This window comes from Alosa sapidissima, chromosome 8 (genome assembly GCF_018492685.1).
Source record: "Alosa sapidissima isolate fAloSap1 chromosome 8, fAloSap1.pri, whole genome shotgun sequence".
NCBI lineage: Eukaryota > Metazoa > Chordata > Actinopteri > Clupeiformes > Clupeidae > Alosa > Alosa sapidissima.
This window is the reverse complement of record NC_055964.1, coordinates 14,946,984-14,968,069: the sequence shown is the minus strand read 5'-3', so window position 1 is coordinate 14,968,069 and position 21,086 is coordinate 14,946,984. Positions and strand designations below refer to the sequence as shown.

The following is a 21,086-nucleotide window of genomic DNA, read 5'->3' as shown; positions in this document are numbered from 1 at the left end:
AATGTAAATTTTCCATCTAAGTAATTTTTCATATTTTTTAAATTAAGACACGACAGGGAGAGCAAGCACTGAACTTCAGTACACCACTGCAATGCCCTCTAGAGTGTGTTTGCAGAAACAACTGCAACACATGTATCAATCCCATTTTCTTTATCACCCTGTATATGAGCTGTGATGTGAACACAAATTATATTACATCAAATTATATTACATCAAAAATACATCACAAAACCAAATATATGAATGCTGAAAAAAATGGCTTATCTTATCAAGAATTGCTTTGTTGGCTCTAATCAGGCTTGGCTTTGCAACCTGTTGGCTCATTACATCACTTGTTTAATCTGTAATATTAGGCCTATTTGTGTATTGTTTGTGTAACAGTTGTACACAAATTACAAAAGACAAAAGCAATGGTCTACAGTTAAATGTCACTGTGATGCGTAAAGAGTGGAGAAAACTGTGGTAAATTCTTTTCCAGAAACACACTGCTTTGAGTGTGGGAAAAAGAAGTGAAAACTGAGGTAGAAAGGTAACTTGAACTAGTGTGAATAGATTCATTGTCTACGGCATAATCAGCCGTGACAGCTTGGGCGTGAACAGATGAACATCATTATCGCCCTAAAGAGCCCATCAAAATCAATGCCACACTGCAGTCAGACTTAGTGTCTGAGGCTCTGAGGTGTCATGCCACTGTATACAGTTTCACAGAGCTGTCAGGGGAGCATGATAGTTACACTAATGCCCAGGGTAATTCAGCCAGTTGCCATAATTTGAAAGGAAAGGCAAGATTAACAACTGTTGTGTTTTCTCGCCTAAAGTGTCAAGTTGGTTGGTGTATTGTGACAAATCTGTATTTCTCAAATCATTTCTTAAAAGCAGTTGCGCCTTTGAGCATCAACGCAACGTACATTGTTGTTCTTAATCATTACTAGGCCTACTCCCTTTATGGCATTTGTTTTGCCAATCTGCAAAAAATTCTTACCAATAGCTTTTTTACTATTCTGTGTTTCTATAGGTGCATACTATCACCTCCCAATTTATCCATGGCCAAATCCTCTGGGAAACGCCTGGAGAGCCAATCAAGTTTTGGGTACAAGGGTCTGGGTGAAAATAATGAAAACATTTTTTTTTTACCAATATTAGCTTTTGAGATGTCTGACTAGGGTTTTTTTTAGGGATGCTGAATCTATCCCAGCCATTAGTGTTGAGTAAAAATGACTCCAAGTCCATAAAAAAATCTATAACAAATGTTTTTATTGAAGTACAAAACAAAACTTCCTTAATCAGTTTAAAATGTAACTAACCTCATCCAACTCCCTGCACTCCCTCCTGTTATCATCTGGCTGGTTGATGTTCTGGCAAGATTTACCATGATCCTCCACAAGCAAAAATACACTTGACTTCTTGCTTTTTACAGCAGCACCTGAGAGTGTCACAGTCCCCTGCACAGTTGCAGCTGACAAACTTCAGAAGGTTGTCCTGTGCAGTGGGATCTGTTGTAGGGACGAGTGCATAAACGTGTTCTCCTTGTTTCTATCCATACTCAAGGACATCTGATGGACTTTGAAGCAGTAGCCAATCTCTGGTCTGGAGATATACCCGCAGAGAGTGCTGTGCTGCAGCTAGTCGGAGGTAGGCTTGATACTATGAGTTTAACATTTTGTGGCTCACTGTCCACCCTCCACGTTGGACACTATTTTCACACATACACACACACACACACGACATCATGGAGCTGGTGGATGTTAGAGACCTTGCTCTCCTCCTTCCATTTGAGGATGCCCCGATGCTCAATCATTCAGTATAGGCTACCTTCTGTCCTCCACAAATTCTAATGAATTCTAAAGAACTACAGGCTATTAGTTATAATGGCAGACGTAGGCTGTATGGCTTAGGGCCTGATACATGGTTACATGGTTGGTTTAAGGGCGCATTGGCATCTATAGCACGGCATCCAACGTTTGTTTCATTTGCATAAACCTGCGCGGATAATGCTCATTCGCTCGTTTGCTCATGTCTTCGAGAACACTCCCAAGATTTGTGGGAGGAGCAACATGGCCGCCTCAATGAACAAGTTTCAGCTGACTAGTTTTCCCGTGCCAAATATAGTTTTTAGTATGAGGAATGACGCTATGAAGCTCTTTCTACTTACGTTTTTACTCTTTCTGACGAGTCGGTGTCAGGGTGACGATGGCTATGAGTCGGATGACTTTCTCAAGAGGGAATATTCACTTACAAAACCCTATCAAGGTAAGTTAGCTATTAGCTAAGTGACTAGCTAACTTTAGCAAATCACAGACGTAACGTAACTCCTCTAAAAGCTATTGTTAAACCAGAGGCCGAAGACATATCTGTGTGAACTACAATGACAGTTGCGTGTCACAACATAGATCCATTTGTTGATAACGGACATATTGCAGTTCATAAAATAGTCGTTTCACATACGGTAAAATAGTTAAAAGCCGCACTCCATGAAATGTATTCAGCTAGCTAAGCTAGCTAACTGGGCAAATCTATACTAGCTATGTTAGCCAAATTGCTAGCTAACAGGTCTGACTCTGAACTGACAGGTTGCGCTGTCATTTACTATTGTTTTAACTGCCTAACTAATTTGTTCTAATAGACAACTGCCAAAAGAAAAGGCAGCAGAGCAAGCTGCCATTATCAGAAATGCAGCAAGTCATAAAGTAAATAATCTCGGCAATATAATACATTGTCATATTCTCGTTATGGCGAAATGCTGTTTCTCGGAACATTTTTTTACAATAACAGCAGTCTGGCCAAGCCTTCACATAAGGCAATTGAAGTAATTTCTGTCTGTGATAACCACTCATACATTAATTCTTAGTTTTAAACTTGAACATGTCTTTATTCTTTACAGGTGTGGGGTCCTCCAGTTCGTCCCACTGGGACTTGATGGGTACGGCAATGGTTACACCTGATCATGTGAGGCTCACCCCGGACCTTCAAAGCAGAATTGGAGCAGTTTGGGGCAGACTAGTGAGTAGTAGCCTAATATGACAGTCTTTGTACAATCAAGATGTACAGTATAGAACCTTATAATATCACGTTTCATATCACACTAGCATCTCACAAAAAAATGTAAGTCCAACCAGAACATCAGCTATATATATATATATATATATATATATATAAGTATAAGTATATATACTTTTTTGATCCCGTGAGGGAAATTTTGGTCTCTGCATTTAACCCAATCGGTGAATTAGTGAAACACAAACAGCACACAGTGAGGTAAAGCACACACTAATCCCGGCGCAGTGAGCTGCCTGCTACAACGGCGGCGCTAGGGGAGCAGTGAGGGGTTAGGTGCCTTGCTCAAGGGCACTTCAGCCGCGGCCCACTGGTCGGGGCTCGAACCGGCAACCCTCCGGTTACATGTACAGAGTGTAAGACTGTGGCCTGTCATAGCTCGCAGTCATCAGTGTCACAAAATGTTGCAATTTTTGTATTGCAACATCACCTCAAATAGCCTGCCTTTTGAGTCATCTCCGAACTTGTTTAGCCAGTTTGGAGGAAGGTCTTACATACATTTTACAAAACAGATTTAAGCTTACTTACTTGATTTTGTGACAAAAGTTTGAATGATGTGGAAAACCTAGGTTATTTTACACTTGCTAGTGTGCTTACCACCACCTCATGTTCAGTCTTTGATTTACTTCAAAGTGCTCCAAGCTTTCTTGCCCACTCTTATAGCACAATATTGTTAAGGCGATGGATTCAATGTATTTATTTGTAAGCATTGGCAAACAGATTTTCCTCTTGTGTCCTGGTACAAATGAAACTGATGTAATGAACTTATTTAATGGAATATTATTCCTGTGTGTCTGATTCCACAGCCCTTTTTCTTACGTGACTGGGAGCTACATGTGCATTTTAAAATTTCTGGCCAAGGCAAGAAGAACCTGAATGGTGATGGAATGGCTCTGTGGTTAACCAAAGAGAGAATGCAGCATGGTAAGGATCCTACACCCTAGCCACTACTGAATGATTTTTTACTCTTTTCAAGTTATTCTTCTTTTCAATGATAGAGAAATTTTGTGTTAATCAATCTGAAAATAAAGACACAGTTGGTTTTCTAAAATAGAAAGATTGTTTAAAACAGATTGACAAACTACAGATAACATTGCTGATTACAAATTACATTTGTATAATTTTGCCTTTATATTTACTCAAGGGACATTTATCAGATTACGAATACTTACAGAGTGCTTGTTATTGTAGGTCCAGTGTTTGGGAATATGAACCACTTCACTGGGCTTGGTGTGTTTATAGACACGTATCCCAACGAGGACAAGAGTCATGAGGTATGTCCAGCTTGTGTCTGTTGGCCCTGTGGTGGTGATGGCGCTCGCTCGCCAATAGGAACAGAAAGTGATTTGAACAGTGATAAGAAATTGAGACATTGTCATTTGAGACTCCATGTGAGAAAAGACCACTGGAGTGTGCTGTTTAGCCAAGTATAGAGCCCCAAGTGAATGAATTCAGGAAACAAGGGCCAAACAGCAAATGTTTTTATAAATACTTTGAGATTAAGTTATTATATAGATATTAAAGCAAGGTGTTTTTTTTATTTTATTTTATTATTTTTTTTTTTTAAATGTTTTTTTTTGTGTGTGTTTCTATTTTTCTGTTGATATGATATGACACCTGGGGCAGCACTTTGAGCAATATTGCTGGGCAACCACATAACCAGGGCCCAGTTTCCCGATAACGACGGAGACACGCTCTTAAGAGGGTTTTCTACGATTCATCTTACGATCATTCGTTTGGTTTTTCCGACTGTTTCCCGAACATGCTCGTAGCGTGAACGCGCGTGCACTGCTCTTAAGATGCTCTTAAGGGGAGCTGTCCACGTTAATAGTTCTGAAATATCCTCTGATTTGATGGTGATATCAGGTGACTGCACGTCACAGCTATAGGCCTACCGTTTAAACTTCGGATCTAGGCCTACACATTAATTCACATCAATACGAAAATAGAAACACTTTGACATCTGCATGTAAGCATCCCAAGTAGGTTATATACCATACACAGACATAAATAATTGTAATTATTTAAGATTAGATTGTTGCACCATGCAATAATTTTTCGCTGTGTCACTTAAGAACATGTTTGAAGATAAGAAAGAAGTCGAGTAAGAAAGTGAGGAAATGTGCAGGCTTAGATTTTGATGCAGTACTAGGCCTACAGACTAAACCACATGTTCCTTTCTCTGCTTTTACCTCATAGGCCTAATAAAATATATCCCTCACTTAGCAAAGATAATGGCAAACTATTCTGGCAACGTCTCGTTTCATAACTGGATTGCATTTTTGTCCGCTTTTCATCACATTATTATGACCATTAAATGTAGGCTATACTATTTTGCACGCTAAAATCTGATTCATCAGGTAAACACAATAAAGAATGGGAACATAAACTGGATTATGTATTCTAAGTTGTAATTCCTCTGAATGTCCTGTTGGTGACCTCAGTAAGAAGTACTGTTAAGACGCTCTTAGCCGGTAACGAGAACTCTGGAGCACTCGTAGTTCTACGAGTGTTTTCACGACGTTCTTATGCTACGATGGTTTCGGGAAACAGTCGGCAAATCTTAAGACGTTCGTAAGAGGGACTTTACGACGCTCTTAGGCTTAAGATGCTTTTGGGAAACTGGGCCCAGTTCCATGTGCTCTGATTAGATGATAAGGACAATTTGCCTACTGATTATTTCAATGAGAATTCCGGTGTGATATTGACCTAAAGTGTGTTGAAACATGACACCGACGTATGTCTCATAGCTCATCTGGGCTTGTCCCCTGCACTCCGAAATCTGCATTTTCAAAGGGGGTGCCTCGGGCATCGGCCAGCCATGCAAATAAATCACTGTTTGGGTGTTTCACACATCTGGTTGCTTCCAGTTGCAGCAACTGGAATCCAAATGGTGTAAAACAGTGATTTATTTGCATGGCTAGGCCGATGCCCGAGGCACCCGCTTTGAAAACCTGTTGGTAGCATCGGCTAACTAGCGCCAGATTTCGGAGTGCAGGGGACAAGCCGAGATGAGCTATGAGACATACGTTCACACTCTGTATCATGTTTCAACACACTTTAGGTCAATATCACACCGGAATTCTCTTTTAAGTTAATCAGAAAATTAATTGTTGTCCAGTATCAATAAGAACATGCCCGGTCAAAAATACAGAGGATAATTGCTTGCAACATTGCTCAAAAAGTTGCCTTGTGTAAAACATTTTTGCACAAGGGGGTCAGATAGGTATTGTGTGATATGTCCATATTTTTATCAGATAGATAAGAGTGGAGGGCTATTTTAGCTCCATTAAACCTGCCGAAAAATACCTGGAAGATCTGAGAAGAACAGTTGATATTCTGGAACAAAACATTCCAAATCCTTCATAGAAGCCCTCTGAGCCGCACTTGTTCATGTTTTCTTGTGCTGTTCTTTCCTACGCCTTCTCTGGAGACAGGCACAGATAGCCTCACCTGGGACACAGGAAGGTCATCTCAGAGTCAGTCTGCTCCCACCCTCCCACAGTTATCCTCCCATCCTAGTTGCACTAGTTGCACTAGGTCGTCTGTGTGTTCGGCACTTAGGTAGTTAATTAGCACATGTACAGTATGTGAGGTGTTTGATTAATTGTATCATTCAAACAGTTAAATTGTAGTCTTTATACATGCCTTGTTTTTTACATAAATTGTTGTCATTGAACTTCATTAAGCTTTTAGTATTAGCAAACTCAAACTATGTGCTTGTAACAGCATTTAGCACTTTAGTATATTGAAATGCATTGGTTAGTTACTGATGTAATTTGCCTGCTTCTCTGCCTTTCCATCTCTCTCTTTCTCTCTTTTTTTTCATTCTTTCTTTCTCTTTCTCTTTCTCTTTCTTTCTCTTTCTTTCTTTCTTTCTTTCTTTCTTTCTTTCTTTCTTTCTCTTTCTTTCTCTCTCTTTCTTAACACTCTCGCTCTCTCTCTCTCTCCTCTACTCCTCCCAGAGAGTGTATCCATACATTTCAGTGATGGTGGGAAATGGTACTCTGTCATATGATCACGACCGCGATGGCAGGCCCACCGAACTGGGTGGATGTACAGCCCTTGTGCGCAACGTCAACCACGACACAATCATCCTCCTCCGATACATGAGGAACAGACTGACTGTAAGACATCAGGACGACTCTAATCAATATTCACTCATGCCATTTACACACATTCCATTAACAGATGTGTCTTTCCAAAGACTCCTAATCAGGCAAAAAATATATTCTTGGTATGTGTGGCCCCTTGCTTTGATACTTGAGTCATACAGTCCTACCTATATAGTTATATAGTTTGGTAGGATAATCAATTTCACAGCAATGCCCCTTGCTGAAACATTTTCAGAATTTAATCAACAATGTGGTGCTAGAGTTAGTATACTTCTCTGACTGTGTGTTCGCTAGTTGTACCCAACAACACTGTTGTATCTGTTGCAGTTGATGATGGATATTGATGGGAAACGAGAGTGGCGGGAGTGTCTGGACGTTCCAGGGGTGCATATGCCGGTGGGGTACTACTTCGGGGCCTCTTCAGCAACAGGAGATTTATCAGGTACTCTCGCCTGTGGAAACACAGCCCTTAATGAGCTCAACAGATGCACTGATTCACTACTTCCAAAAGACCCACTCCAGACCCTGATTGAGGAAATTTTGAGATTGAGGAGTTTTTAGGGGTCAAAGTATATCATATGTTGTTGTTTATTTTTTCATGAAAGTGATGCTGATATGCCCTGAAAACGGCTTGTATGTATCTACACCCTCTGCCCGTCTCCATCCCTGCCCACAACTCCACCCCCTGCCTGTAGCTGGAGCTCCCCATAGCTTCATGATTTGAAGAAGTCCACCCTGCACAGTGTACTGTGGCTTGAATTCAGTCCATGGGGGCCGCAGACAGTTTGTTCAATGACCCACATGCACTGAATTCAAGCCACACTGAAGACAGTAAAGCATGGTGGTGCACAATTTATGTTATGGAGATGTTTCTCATACTGTGGTGTTGGACCCATTTATCGCACACCAGAGATCATGGATCAGTTTCAATGCATCAAAATATTTGAAAAGGTCATGTTGTCTTATGCTGAAGAGGAAATGCCTTTGAAATGGGTGTTTCAACAAGACAATGACCCAAAACACACCGGTAAGCGAGCAAAGTCTTGGTTCCAGACTAACAAGATTGACATTATGGAGTGGCCAGCCTGATCCCCAGACCTCAATCCTATAGAAAACTTGTGGAGTGACATCAAAAATGCTGTTTCTGAGGCAAAACCCAGAAATGCAGAGACATTTTGTGGAATGTAGTTCAATCGTCCAATCACAGGTGCCAGTAGTTGGTTGACTCCATGCAACACAGATGTGAAGCAATTCTCAGAAATAATGGTAATGCAACTAGATATTAGTGCAGTGATTCAAAGTAAAGCAAAATCTTGAGACATAGTAGGCGTTATCCCTTAAAATAAAGGATTTTTAACTTTTTTCATCAACATCAGTGTGCCTCGGATTTTTAAGACTACCACCTTCAACAAGGAACCTTTGGGGCCTTCACACTTTGGGGATAGTCACAAGCTGAAAATCTTGAGACATTTTTCAGTTTATTCAGTAAATGTTTGAGTTTGTAAAGACAAATGCAAACACTGCTATTTTTTTTTTAACAGCCTAACTTTCTGTAAAGGTATAACACAAACCTGATCAATTTTGGTGATGTTTTGATTTGAAATTGAATGTGCAGTGTTCTCAATGCATTGATATTATGGAATTAACAGCTATTCTAAGGATTTTGAGCTTTATTAATTTTTTTTAAACACACTGGTATTATTCTGCACACAACTGTACTTGAGAAGTGTGGTAGGAGGACTTATTTCTAGGCGACTGTTAGTAGTGCACATCCGTTGGGTTAACCACTCATCCACAGTTGACTTTTTCAGCTTTTCCTCGGCTTAACCACAGTCCTCTCCGAAAGGCTGGTGAATGACAGTCATTGGTGAACCATCTACAGACTGACACTGCCAGAAACAGTCCCCATGACTTGTCACCCACAAACTATGTTTTTATTTATTTATTTTTGTTACCATACCAATCCAGTCTCCATTCTCTGCAGATAACCATGACCTAATCTCCATGAAGCTCTACCAGTTGACCGTGGAGCGAAGCGCCCAGGAAGAGGAGGAGGCCCAGCAGGAAGTGACCATCCCCAGCGTCGACCACATGGACCTTCCCAAGGGTAAGACAGAGAAGTCTGCCCAAAGGCGAGATCAGATCATCCCTTCTCAGTTAGCTCTCTATTTTAACATTATTATGGTACATGTCAGAATACAGAGGACTCATAAGGGATCAATGGGCTTGTAAAGAGCAGCACACAGTATTAATGTTTGGTTGTGTCTCCCTGTCTGTAGTGGATGTTGAGGAGGAGGAGGGCATGGGCCCCATCGGACGCTTCTTTGCCTTCCTGATCTCCGTGCTGGGCCTGTGTGTGCTGGCTGTAGTGGGCGTTGTGCTGCACGGCCGCTGGAAGGACAGGAGCCGCAAACGCTTCTACTGATGCGCTGACGCAGGCATAAATCTAGAGGGTGTGTGTGTGTGTGTGTGTGTGTGTGTGTGTGTGTGTGTGTGTGTGTGGGAGAGAAAGGGGTGGGAGAAAGAAGGTGTGAGTGAGAGAGAGACTGCAAGAGAGAGAGACTGTGTGTGTGAGAGAGTTGGAGGATGACAATAAGCATCAGTGGTGTGTTTGCTGTGAGCTAGTTGGTGAGACCAATGCCACCCCCATCCACCGCCCATCCTATCTAAAACTATGCTCCACCCTGAAGCCTTCACAGTACCTCATTCTCACAGCCAGCTGAACGTGCCACCGGGCGAGCGCCTCACCATTTGGTCATGAAGGACTTCGCTGATCAAACAAACGCACCATTCGGAGCCTGCCCCAAGTCCGCTTGTGAAGAGTATTGAACTGTGACTAAATGCAGATAGATCTTTGAGCGGCCTGGTGAATGCTGTATTAATGCACTGGACTTGGACTGTGTGTGGTTCCTTGGGAGGCACAGAATTGATTTCTGCACTGACATTCAGTAGAAGATCAGAAGAGTGAAAAGAAGAAGATGCTCACCAAAAAAAATTTTTTTTTTTTAATCACTCAGCCTTTTCTACTAAAAAGCTCAACCCAGTCCTGGCCTGTGTATGGCTGCATGTTGCTCTACACCTCCAGAGTTTTCCGTCTGTGTGTGTCTGTGCGTGTCTGTGTGTGTGTGTTAAATGAAAGTGGTTGTGATGAAGACATGTTGCCAACATCATCATCATGGTCATCAGTATGCTCACTGTACGAGATCAACTGTAATGTGAAGAGATAATGTGTGCGCCCGTGGTGAGGGCTGAAGTCTTATTTATCAATTAATCAAATGTAGTACAATTGTGTTCTAGTGTCCCAACAATTGTGTGCATGTGTGTGTATGAATTAGACGTCTAGGCAGTTCAGGTACTGAACAAGTGGCCTATACACTAGACTGTCTGTGAATGCTGATCTTTGTCTTTGTACTTGATTTTGAAGTCCTTGTCCTAGTCCTACATAATTGTCCAAGCCTAGTTTCTTGACAAAACATGCTGGCTGTTTACATTCAAATCAAGCAAAGAATGAATTCATCATAAAAAGTGTGAGAACATTATATTCAGTCAGATCTACAATTCAATGCAATCTTGGCCAAAACAAAATCTGTGACTTGCGCTGTTTTGTTATTTTGTATTCAAACTGGGTAATTGCTGTAGTTGCTCAAAATGACTGGTAATCAGATTACATCTGAACATCTCATTGTATTTTCTTTTACATTTTTTTTTAATGATTTGTATGTTACTGAACCACTATGGCCCTTAGTGTCACATGCCTTACATTGTTACTCTACATCCCGTCATCCCGTCACCTCAAGAGAGAGCAGTGTGGAGACATTTAGGATTCTTGACATCACCAGGTCTTTTACCTCCTCAAGCAATGTCTTTTGCTGCTGAAATAATGTTTGTGGTCAAAAAAACAATGACCAGTCGAATCCAATATTTTTATCTTCATTTGTTGACAGCGTCAGGATTTTTAAACAACTGAGATTTGTACAAGTGTTGTCATTGAAGAAGCATAAATGTGTCTTGGTCACTTCAGTTTGTTGGAGCCATAGCATCAAAAAAACATGTCTGAGAATCTTTGAATAAATGTTGTTCTGTCAAATGTTCTTTGTCTATGAGGAGAGGTTGGGATCCACTCGTTCTCCTTTGTCAAATCTTCTAAATAAAATTTTAAAGATGATTTTCCACAATTCAATACCTCAGACTCCTGTTGTTAACATACTCCCTTGTTCTTGTAACAGAAGACTCCTGTTACTCCTGAATCAGTGTAATCAACAATTCCTTGAACTTAATGACTCCCTGGTATTTGTGTCAAGAGATGTTCTTTACAACCATCTGTATGTAAATGTTGGAAGAAACAATTACGTGTTTGAAAGGCAGCCCTCAGAACATACATCACACCTTTGATACCCACCTGAATTATTATGTATGCTATGCTATTCTTTCAGTGAAAGTTTGTGATTGTTCTGCAGGTGGAAAAGAAGGCGGAGTGTGTGTGTGTGTGTGTGTGTGTGCTTTGTGTTCAGACTGTGTGTGCTTTGTGTTCAGACTGAGTCTGTCTGCAGTCAATGAAGAAGCAGAAGAGAGAGCACTCTGAGGAGGAATACATGAGGACATAAGGCAGCACAGTCTAAACAAGCAGAAGCCTACACAAAGTAAGTAAATTGCATGTTTGCTGTTCATACCAGTTTAAATTTGTAAAATTGTGTCTAGTGTTTTAGTCTAAATTTGTTGAATGTGTTATTTGAATGAAATATTTTAGCTATTTAACTATAAATAGATTAAACAAAACTTGTATTGATGAAAAGATATTTTGATTTTAGTATAGTTCACATTTATTTTGGTTAAGAATTTAGTATCAAGCAGGCTATACTCATAGTTTTTTTCTTATTGTGTGTTGTAGCTGTGTAAGATATAAAATTACAGTGAAACAAATAATTCAAGCAGAAATGAATTATTCCATTTATTTTGAAAGACTTATCTCTGAATCCCATTTAACTGCACATTTCACCACCATAGGCTCTGTGTTTCCATATCAAACTCCTCTGTATGCTAAACACTAGCCATTCCATCACAACAGAGGACACTGCGTCAACAGACCTTTCAGATAAAACAAGTCGGATCAGTTGATGGCATTTTAAGTGGAACAACTACCTGACAGACTTAATAATATTTTATCACCTAATATTTATATGTATTCATTTAATAGATGAATGTCCAAAGTGACTTACATATGTGAACTATATTACAAGTGATTACATTGTCCCTGGAGCAACTTGGGGTTAAGTGAGTTGCTCAAGGGGACAACAGTGGAAGCCAGGAATGGAACCCTCAACTTTCAGGCTATTGCACGCTAGCCCAGCTCCTTAACCACTACAAAGCCAATATATGATGAATAAATGAGCAGGAGATTTAACTTTGTGATTGAATTGTGATTTTTGTCCAGTTTACAAGAAAATAAAAAAAATAATAATTTCAGGAATAAACAAGTACTCTTTGTGGAAATATGAATCGCTCCTGTGTTAACTTTCTGAAGAGATGGATGGTTTTTCTGCACTTACTCTGCTGGGTAGGTCACTCCTAATCTTTCAAACGGTTGGCTAAAAAGCTGTTTATTGTGAAAATGCTCATTTTTAACTGTTTCTGACAATATTTTCTACATTTTATTCATTTGCTTGTTGTGTAGTTGGTTGTAGAGATGTTGTTGATTTGCAAGACCTAAACATAGTGAAACACAGACCTCATTGGTCCCCTGTGAATTAAGTTGACAGCCAAATATCTGCTACTTTTAATTATTGTTTTGAGTTTTTTGTTTTGTTTTTTGCTGTGTTTTAATATATTTTGTGCACTTTGATCATATCTGTTTACAAGACTTACAGTATATATATATATGTTTGTATGTGATAGACCAGTGGGGCTTTTGTCCAGGCCTTTGGCATATTCGGGATGTTTAAATCCCAGTATGGCTCGATCATCAACACCTTTAAACCGCACTACGCCTCCAACTGCCTGATAGTGACCGGGGCCGTCGTCTGCTGCGTGTGCTACCTGGGCATCCTGGGCTCCCTGAGGGAGAACCACTGCATGCTCATCTTCGTGAGTCTGACCCATCTGCTCCCACAGGCGCACACAAGCAGAGCCGCCACGTCATTACCCGTCGCGTCATTCGTGTCATTACGTTACTGACGTTGTCTAGGGTGAAAGAGGGCTCCATTTGTATTCACACACGCCTGCTAAGTGAAACCCAAACCTGGTCTGTTGCGGTCTGCTGCTTGTCTGAAGTGTTGCATATTCTGAAATCCTTCTTAGTCACTTTTTGCTCATTCTCACCAGACAAATTTACACCCACACATGTTATCGCGCTCTCTAAATGATTACATTTCATCACATTTATTTCACTTTTAGAATTCTAAACCCCACTAACTCTTCCATTGTCATTAAGTCAGTACATATTGCTTTGCTCTATACGCTCACTCATTGTGAGTAAACATTCATTTTTAGATAGATGGATAGATAGATATATACTTTATTGATCCCCAAGGGGAAATTCAAAGGTCTCAGTAGCATACAGACATCACACACAACATGCACTTACAGCAGAAATGGTAAATATAAGTATAAACATATAACCAAACTCCACTGTACAATAGAGACAGTAGAAGATAAGAAAAACTAACAACACTAAATATACTATATAAATTAAATTAAAAAATCCACAGTGTGCTTGAGGGTGATCAAGCATGAGACACTTGCAGTGACAGGGCCGGGACTGGCCTGTAGTTCTGTGTGCATGGTGAGGTGCTCAAGAGAGTGAGTGTCCTGGTGAAGGTGCAAAAAATAGTCCAACAGTAGTCCTGTAGTTCTGTGTGCATGGTAAGGTGCTCAAGAGAGTGAATGTCATGGTGAAGGTGCAAAAAGTAGTCCAACAGTAGTGCAACACTGCAAGAATAAGGTCTAGAGACCAGCATAAATAATATGGACAAATAGGAGAGTAAAGCATAATGTAGACAAGGTAATATAAAAAACTATGTCAGTGCAAGAACAGGTTGAGGTAATAGGGTTACAGCCATTCAGTATTGTAGCAGAAGCCATTGGTCATGTGTGCTAATAGAGCATGAAAAACAGTGTAGCAGTAAAACAGTAGTAAAAACATTAGGCTGTGGACATTAGTAAAACAATAGTAAAACAGTAGTAAAGCAGTAGTGGGCAGTCAGTACTCAAACATGGAGAGGGTGGAGAGGCAGACAGACTAAGCAGAGACGTCTATCTCTCCTCTTCCCTTTAGTGAAGCATTGAACAGTCAATGGCCCTGGGGACAAATGACTTCCTCAGCCTTTCAGTTGTGCATGGCAGTGAGCGAAGTCTCCAGCTGATCAAGCTCTTTTGCTTTTTAATAGTGCTGTAGAGTGGATGATATTCATTTTTAAAAGCATATGTAGTGTATGTAAGACATGGATTTTGATTGTGTTTATGTGTTCATGTCACGTTTGGTTCCATGACAGTTTTATATTCTCCTGTTCCTCTTGATGCTGGTGGAGTTGGCTATGGCCTGTATCTTCCTGGTAGTTGAGAGAGAGGTGAGACTGCTATATTTCATTATACCACACATTTTTGACAAAATTATCCCATGTTTAGAGGAAGCCAGTCTTTGTGTGTTCCTGTGCTTTTTGACACTGGCATGGGGTCAATGTTTTCTGCGCTTTCCCAGATCGACAGGTACTTTGAGGATGATTTCTTACGTGCTCTGGACACCTACAAGCAGTCACCTGACACAGGAAATCAGACCCTGAAAAATGAGTTTCATGCCATTCAGGCTATGGTAAGTGTATATTGCCAGTCACTAGTATCCACTACCCAGCCAGTCAAAGGCTCTGTTAAGATGTCTGAGTCATTCATGATCATTCCCTACGAGTTTGTGATTCCCTACATAAGTTAAAAAATGATATAAGTTTCAAAAATGTTTACTTTTTGTCTAGTTTGAATGTTGTGGGGTCCATGGGCCATCAGACTGGGATGGCCATCCTCAGATATCATGCTGCATTGAAGACCCCTGTAACATATTTCCCATTGTCCCATGGAAAGAGGTAGGTTGCCTAGTAGTACAGATCGCATCACATGCAGTAGCAAGGAAAGTTATGGGTTCAGTTCCTGGATGCCACTGTTAACTCAGAGTTGCCTCGGGAGACAGGCCCTTGTAATAATTGACATACACAGCTCTGGAAAAAAGAGACCACTGCATCTTTTTCTGATGTCATCCTATGGTTGCTGAGTGACATTCAAATGAGTTGACAGTCATATTCTATTGTGCAGTGGTTCAATATGAATGTCAACTCATTTGAGTGTCACTCAGCAACCGTAGGATGACATCAGAAACATGTGCAGTGGTCTCTTAATTTTTTGCAGAGCTGTGTAAGTCACTCTGGATAAGACCATGAGCCAAATAAATAAGTATAAGGTCAAGTGTCTTGCTTAATTACCCAGGATTCCCTCTACTCTTCTGTTGCACTTGTGTAGCAAGTGACGCAATGTGAATTGAATGTTTGACTTGCGTCTTTTACCCGCCCCCTTCCCCCACCCTATATTCTAGGGCTGTTTTGGGAAGTTGAGGACCTGGTTTAAAATTAACTTTCTGAGCATCGGTGCAGGAGTTGTATCTCAGGCCATTCTACAGGTGTGTGCCAATACAGTTGATGAAATAAAGAGCAGAGTAGCAGTTAAGGAAAAAAGTGCTCTGTAACATGTGACGTTTTTCCCTCATTACAGGCACTTTGCTTGTGCTTCTCTTGCCCAATCATGTGCAACTTCCGGATGACTGGACGGGGATATATGTGATGGAATCCCTCAAGATGCCCTGTGTTTTCTCCACCTAAGTTGGGTTAAATGGATGCTTATACTATTTTTCTGAACACATCATTTCAGATTGATGTGAAAGTGTTAGTACAAGAAAAGTAATTCATTTGTTTAATTACCAACTCAACAGATGGTCGTTTTTGTTAAATTCATGTTAAAACAGAACAGTTCAGATTAACAAGAATTAAAATAATAATAATAATAATGTGACAAGACAATTGATTTAGCTGTATTATGGAAAAATGGTTCCATTTATGTACATGTCACATACAGCTAAGGAAGAATACTGTATTGTTCCTGTTACTTGTTCTTGTTGCTAAGCACGTCATGTCACCCTGAATGATGTCAGAGAGTGTCAAATAGTATGTCTAAGTATTTGGATGAAATTCTCTATAGGAAACATTCATATTTATAGTAGATTTTAAGTAAAATGCACTTTAACTATGAACTTAAATCAAACTGCTGCTTTGTGCCTATATGTCTGATGTGCCTGATGTCTTATTCTGATTAATAAGTACAAACCATTTTGCTATATTGATGTATTTGTCAAATGTTAATCAATTTCGTCCCTCTTGGGGTTTTATAAAAGGTTTGTAGGTGGAAAAAATAAAACAAAAACAAACAACAAAACAAACAACTGTGTTCAGACTCTTTCTCTTCTCTTTTTTGTAGCTATACAATCCCAGTCCTTTTATGGAAGAGGAACTTACACTATTTCACAGTTGAAAAACATTGGCCAAAACATTTTTCTGGCTCCATCACCGAGCACCAGGTCTATTCTTATCAGCTACCTTTCTAAGACTTTGGCTTCTTTTTCTACTCAACCGACATCCGGTACACTTGTTGAGGAAGTCATGTCAACTGATGATGCATGGTGACGCTCTGAAAATTGACTAAACTGAGTGTGACCAGCAAAGTGAAGGGAGACATTTTCTGTGCACCTAACAATAGTTCTGCTTGTCTGGTTGTGTGGTTTACAAAGAACTTTAGCTGAGGAGGTAAGAATGTGTGAAACTTTACAAGTTAACTTTATTTTTGTGTATAGTTGAGTTCCTCTTTTTCATTTTATAATCCTACCTTTGTATTTGTTGTTTATAACAATTGTGCGTTAATATGGCGTTAAGTTTCGTAAAACTAACTGGCAGTATATTGTTTCACATGTGATTACTAATAAAGTGATTGTAAAGTAGATTTTTATTTTGGCCTGTTTTGAAATGTAGTTTAACTAAAAAAAATATATATCTCACAGGTCATATATAATGTTTGTTATCATCAAAAAGTGCCATATCTTGACTGATCAAACATAAAAAGCACATATATTTCTGTACAGTAAACACTATTAATGAGGACAGAAAAACTCAATATTTTATTTCAGCATGTTCTGACACTGTTGTCATAAATACTAACCAAATGATTTGCCTTTTTATTACATACTTAAGAGTTCATCTGGATGTATACGGAAATCTTTAAATATATGCACCTATTTTCATGAACTGAAGGTGTTATTCACAGGAAACATCAGGGCGAGGGCTCTAGACGGAATAGTTATACAAGCTTGACCATTTTTCAAGAGAAAGGGGAAACTGAATGTCTGAGTCATTAAAATCGTACATTTATTTTTGAACAATGCAGTGCATGCAGTGTGTGTGTGTGTGTGTGTATCTACAAACAAATCATTCTCGTGTCATGGCAGGATGTGCTGAACTATTAGCCAACATTTGATGTGCCTTTTCCCCCTTACTTTACAGAACTGAACAAGTCAAGATGTCTTGCCTCAAGTGTTTGAAATACACGATGTGTGTGGCCAACTTCTTATTCTTTGTATGTATCCTCAAACTTATTCTCATTACAACCATACTGATTATATATACAATTTCTTGTGCAACAGTCAATTCAATTCTACAAAGGCAATTCAATTCTAAAAAATTGCATGGTATGATGGCTCCACCCTACTCTACCTCTAACAGAAATGTGACAAGGGAAATGATAATAGTAGCACATCTGTTAACTGATATTATAAGTGTTCGTGCAGATAATACTCTAAAGTTACTAGAGTTGTTACATGTTGTGAGGGGCTGTCTGGTATGTAATGTATCCCTATCTACCATCCTGTTGTGTCAGGTTTGTGGGGCAGTGATACTTGGCTTTGGGATATTCATGATGACGCAGACCAAGTTTTCCTCGTTGCTCCCTTCCCTGCCGTTCATGAGCATCACCAACATCCTCATCATCGCTGGGATCGTCATCACCTGCGTGTCCTTCCTGGGATTCCTGGGCGCCTACAAGGAGAACCGGTGCCTACTGATCACGGTGAGGACCTACCCCCCAACACACACACACACACCAAAAAAACACACTCACACAACACACACACATCCTGACACCTGTGACCAGATAGATAATCGTAGAGTGCCTTGAAATGCATTGAGCCATTTCAATAACCTTTAATATTTTGATCTTATATGAAACTTTTACTGTCCAATATCTGGTTATTATTATTATTATTATTATTATTATACGTGTTGTTCATGATGATGGGACAGGACTAACTGCAGACTGTTTTCCTCTCCTAGTTTTTCATCTTGTTATTTGTTGTGATGCTGGTAGAGCTGGCTGGAGCCTGTATCCTCCTCGTCTATGAAAAAGATGTACGTATTCCTACAGCCAAAGAGGACACAATATTTATTCATATGAAAAGATGGCCAGCAATGGTCAGTTTTCATGTTCCTCTATGTAATTGTATGTACTGGTACTGACTGGACGTAAAGTACCTTGGCTACTGCACACTTCCTCTTAGGATTAGGAGAGGAAACCCCCAGTGCTTTAACCAAAAGTTAAAGTGATGAGAACTCAGCCATGCCCTTTGCTTCACAGATTGGCGAAAAAATCACAAACGACCTCAACAAAAGCCTGGAGGAAGCCAGACAATCTCATAAATCAAGCGTTAATGGAACTGTCAGAGTGGTCCGTGATGACTGGGACCTCTTCCAGAAAACAGTGAGGCTTTAAACCTTCATGTCCCTCTTCTCTGTCAGGCATGGTGTGTGTGTGTGTGTGTGTGTGTGTGTGTGTGCATGTGCACGTGCGTGTGTGCGTGCGTGCGTGCATGTGTGAGAGAGAGTATGAGAGCTGATGTGGTCATATGTGCTTTTTTGCTTACAGTTTAAATGCTGTGGAGTGAAAAGTTGGAAAGACTGGAAGGGCGAAACACCATCGTCATGCTGTGAACAGACCTCCTCCTGCAATGCCACTGGCCCCTACTGGGAAAAGGTATGATAGATTGGCTAGAATAAGCTGCATTTTCTCCTTTCTTCTTCTATTTCTTATTTAGATTCTCATGAGTTTTTTTTCAAGGTGTTTTGTCACATGATCATGATTATAGCCAAACATTGACCTGCTAGTTATGACCAACGACCAACCTATATACCTGGATCAATTGTGATGTGTGATTTTGTGGTTAGATAATATAACTGCAGTGTTGTCAGAGATCCTAATAGTATTCCATTTGTTTCATATCAGGGTTGCCACACTATGATGGAGACCTGGTTTGAAGACAACCTGCTCAACACTGGTATTGGTGTGATTGTCATCTGCAGTATTGAGGTAGGCTATAGTCAGATGACGCGTTGGTGACATCTTTTTCCTTATAGCAGTAATATACAGTATTTAATAGCCATCTAATAGATTGACAATAACACTCTTTAAACAAGGTTATAGATAGGTAGGAAGTCATTCCTTTGCCTTTTCATTAAAACCTATTTACATTTCCTCTATGTCAAAAATATTACTATTTTTATTTGAAAATGAGACCACATAGATGAGTAACCCACTTAGTCCAAAACGGAAATCAAATGTGTTCTGTTTTGGCCTGATGTTGTTTTGCTTCTCACGTCAACATCTCTGTTTTTAGGTCCTGGGTATGTGTTTCTCAATGACTTTGTTCTGCCACATAAGTCGTTCCGGACTGGGATATAAAATATGATGAACTGGTCAAAATGGATGAGATCACCTGTCTGCAGTCTAGGGTTTGTGCACACTATGAATGAATTTGGGCTCTTAGGACAAAATGCTGTTGAAAAACAATCACTCTGAAACACCTGGAGTTTAAGTCAACACATTGTGATTGATGGATTTCCACTTTTATTATATAGTAAGCAGTATACCCACTTCTATGATCTATACAGTCAGCAGTATGCTACCTGTCTGTTTGTCAACATTGATAGTAACTGATTTAATAGCCTGTGTAATTCACTGCTTTCTACTAGTTCATCTGTAGGGCAATTTAATCAATTTAGCATCAGCAAGTCGTGTAATGGCCTGATACTAATGATTTCAGTTAGTATATATAATAATAGTTTGTTGTTCTGTGTTCCTTATTCAGAAAGTAGGCCTATTCAGAGATGTTGTTTATTAAGTTCATGTTTGAAAATTTGCCTTTACATAAACAGCACACATGTAGCCCAATTTTTGCTATAAATCTTAGTTCCATAGTTGGCTTTAAAACACTTTAATATTGAGCATATATTCTTTGCTCATTCAAGTCACAATCTCTTGTAGGCCTCTTCAAATTCATATGTGCATAATAGAAAGTAGAAATGAGAGGAGTCTGAGAATTTGGCCCTCCACCAGATATCTTTTTAAACGTCTCGTCTCCCGTGCCGTAATCATTGTATTTACTTGTACACTGGTGTTTCTGTTATAATTGGCCATGATGCCTTCATCCTCACTACTTTGTTGTATTGCAATAAACATCTTTTGCTTCCAAAACACAAAGAGCCTAAGACTCTACTGCACATATCATGGCACTTTAATACTTACTGTTTCATACCATTTCACCCATGTGGGGCGCTCACTTCTTTAGTGTTACTGCTCAGCATGGTTTCGGTTCTTATAATGGCTGTGGCTTCAACAGGAAGTCTGAAAGTCCCTACCCATATCCATAGATACTGATAGAACACTTGATCTCGAAGTAAACTTTATCTTGTCACACTATACAATTATGAAAGTCGTGAAGATGAGCTCACCCGAGATCATATGTTCTCTAGCATTCTCATTTCAACTCTCAACCTGTAAAGGTCAGCA

General features: G+C 39.8%; 3 protein-coding genes across 7 annotated transcripts; all 3 read left to right on the top strand.

Annotated features, from left to right (window-relative positions):
• Positions 1–1,976: 1,976 nt before the first annotated feature.
• On the top strand, positions 1,977–19,077 carry lman2lb (lectin, mannose-binding 2-like b). Of its 4 annotated transcripts, none has more exons than XR_006033751.1 (9): positions 1,977–2,250; positions 2,882–3,000; positions 3,861–3,978; positions 4,246–4,328; positions 7,020–7,181; positions 7,497–7,611; positions 9,154–9,276; positions 9,449–10,288; positions 19,040–19,077. XR_006033751.1 is itself a non-coding variant. In XM_042102243.1 (8 exons), the coding sequence occupies exons 1-8, from the start codon at positions 1,992–1,994 to the stop codon at positions 9,592–9,594; spliced, it is 1,125 nt and encodes a 374-aa protein (XP_041958177.1). In that variant the 5' UTR covers positions 1,977–1,991; the 3' UTR covers positions 9,595–11,344. The 4 variants fall into 4 exon arrangements, 1 of the variants encoding a protein (XP_041958177.1); XR_006033753.1 differs by having other exon boundaries at positions 9,449–9,670; positions 19,045–19,061; XR_006033752.1 differs by lacking the exon at positions 19,040–19,077 and adding an exon at positions 11,645–11,810 and having other exon boundaries at positions 9,449–9,671.
• LOC121716076 (leukocyte surface antigen CD53-like) lies at positions 11,714–16,007 on the top strand. 2 transcript variants are annotated; one of them, XM_042102248.1, is made up of 8 exons: positions 11,714–11,809; positions 12,634–12,723; positions 13,083–13,250; positions 14,657–14,731; positions 14,863–14,973; positions 15,131–15,238; positions 15,742–15,825; positions 15,918–16,007. In XM_042102248.1, the coding sequence occupies exons 2-8, from the start codon at positions 12,661–12,663 to the stop codon at positions 15,984–15,986; spliced, it is 678 nt and encodes a 225-aa protein (XP_041958182.1). In that variant the 5' UTR covers positions 11,714–11,809; positions 12,634–12,660; the 3' UTR covers positions 15,987–16,007. The 2 variants fall into 2 exon arrangements, with proteins under 2 accessions (XP_041958182.1, XP_041958181.1); XM_042102247.1 differs by having other exon boundaries at positions 13,062–13,250.
• LOC121716075 (leukocyte surface antigen CD53-like) lies at positions 16,865–20,777 on the top strand. Its single transcript, XM_042102246.1, has 8 exons — positions 16,865–17,002; positions 17,753–17,825; positions 18,126–18,314; positions 18,578–18,652; positions 18,879–19,001; positions 19,167–19,274; positions 19,524–19,607; positions 19,915–20,777. Exons 2-8 carry the CDS (start codon positions 17,769–17,771, stop codon positions 19,984–19,986), a joined length of 708 nt encoding a protein of 235 aa, XP_041958180.1. The 5' UTR covers positions 16,865–17,002; positions 17,753–17,768; the 3' UTR covers positions 19,987–20,777.
• Positions 20,778–21,086: the final 309 nt, after the last annotated feature.

Bases quoted from the DNA above. Each gene is read 5' to 3' on its own strand.
- LOC121716076 (XM_042102247.1), top strand. From the start codon at position 12,661: ATGAATCGCTCCTGTGTTAACTTTCTGAAGAGATGGATGGTTTTTCTG. The intron at 14,974-15,130 runs GTAAGTGTATAT...CTTTTTGTCTAG, and splicing joins TTCATGCCATTCAGGCTATG to TTTGAATGTTGTGGGGTCCA. The intron at 15,826-15,917 runs GTGTGTGCCAAT...CCCTCATTACAG, and splicing joins TATCTCAGGCCATTCTACAG to GCACTTTGCTTGTGCTTCTC.
- LOC121716075 (XM_042102246.1), top strand. From the start codon at position 17,769: ATGTCTTGCCTCAAGTGTTTGAAATACACGATGTGTGTGGCCAACTTC. The intron at 18,315-18,577 runs GTGAGGACCTAC...TTCCTCTCCTAG, and splicing joins ACCGGTGCCTACTGATCACG to TTTTTCATCTTGTTATTTGT. The intron at 19,002-19,166 runs GTGAGGCTTTAA...TTTTGCTTACAG, and splicing joins GGGACCTCTTCCAGAAAACA to TTTAAATGCTGTGGAGTGAA.
- lman2lb (XM_042102243.1), top strand. From the start codon at position 1,992: ATGCTCATTCGCTCGTTTGCTCATGTCTTCGAGAACACTCCCAAGATT. The intron at 2,251-2,881 runs GTAAGTTAGCTA...TATTCTTTACAG, and splicing joins ACTTACAAAACCCTATCAAG to GTGTGGGGTCCTCCAGTTCG. The intron at 9,277-9,448 runs GTAAGACAGAGA...CCCTGTCTGTAG, and splicing joins CCACATGGACCTTCCCAAGG to TGGATGTTGAGGAGGAGGAG.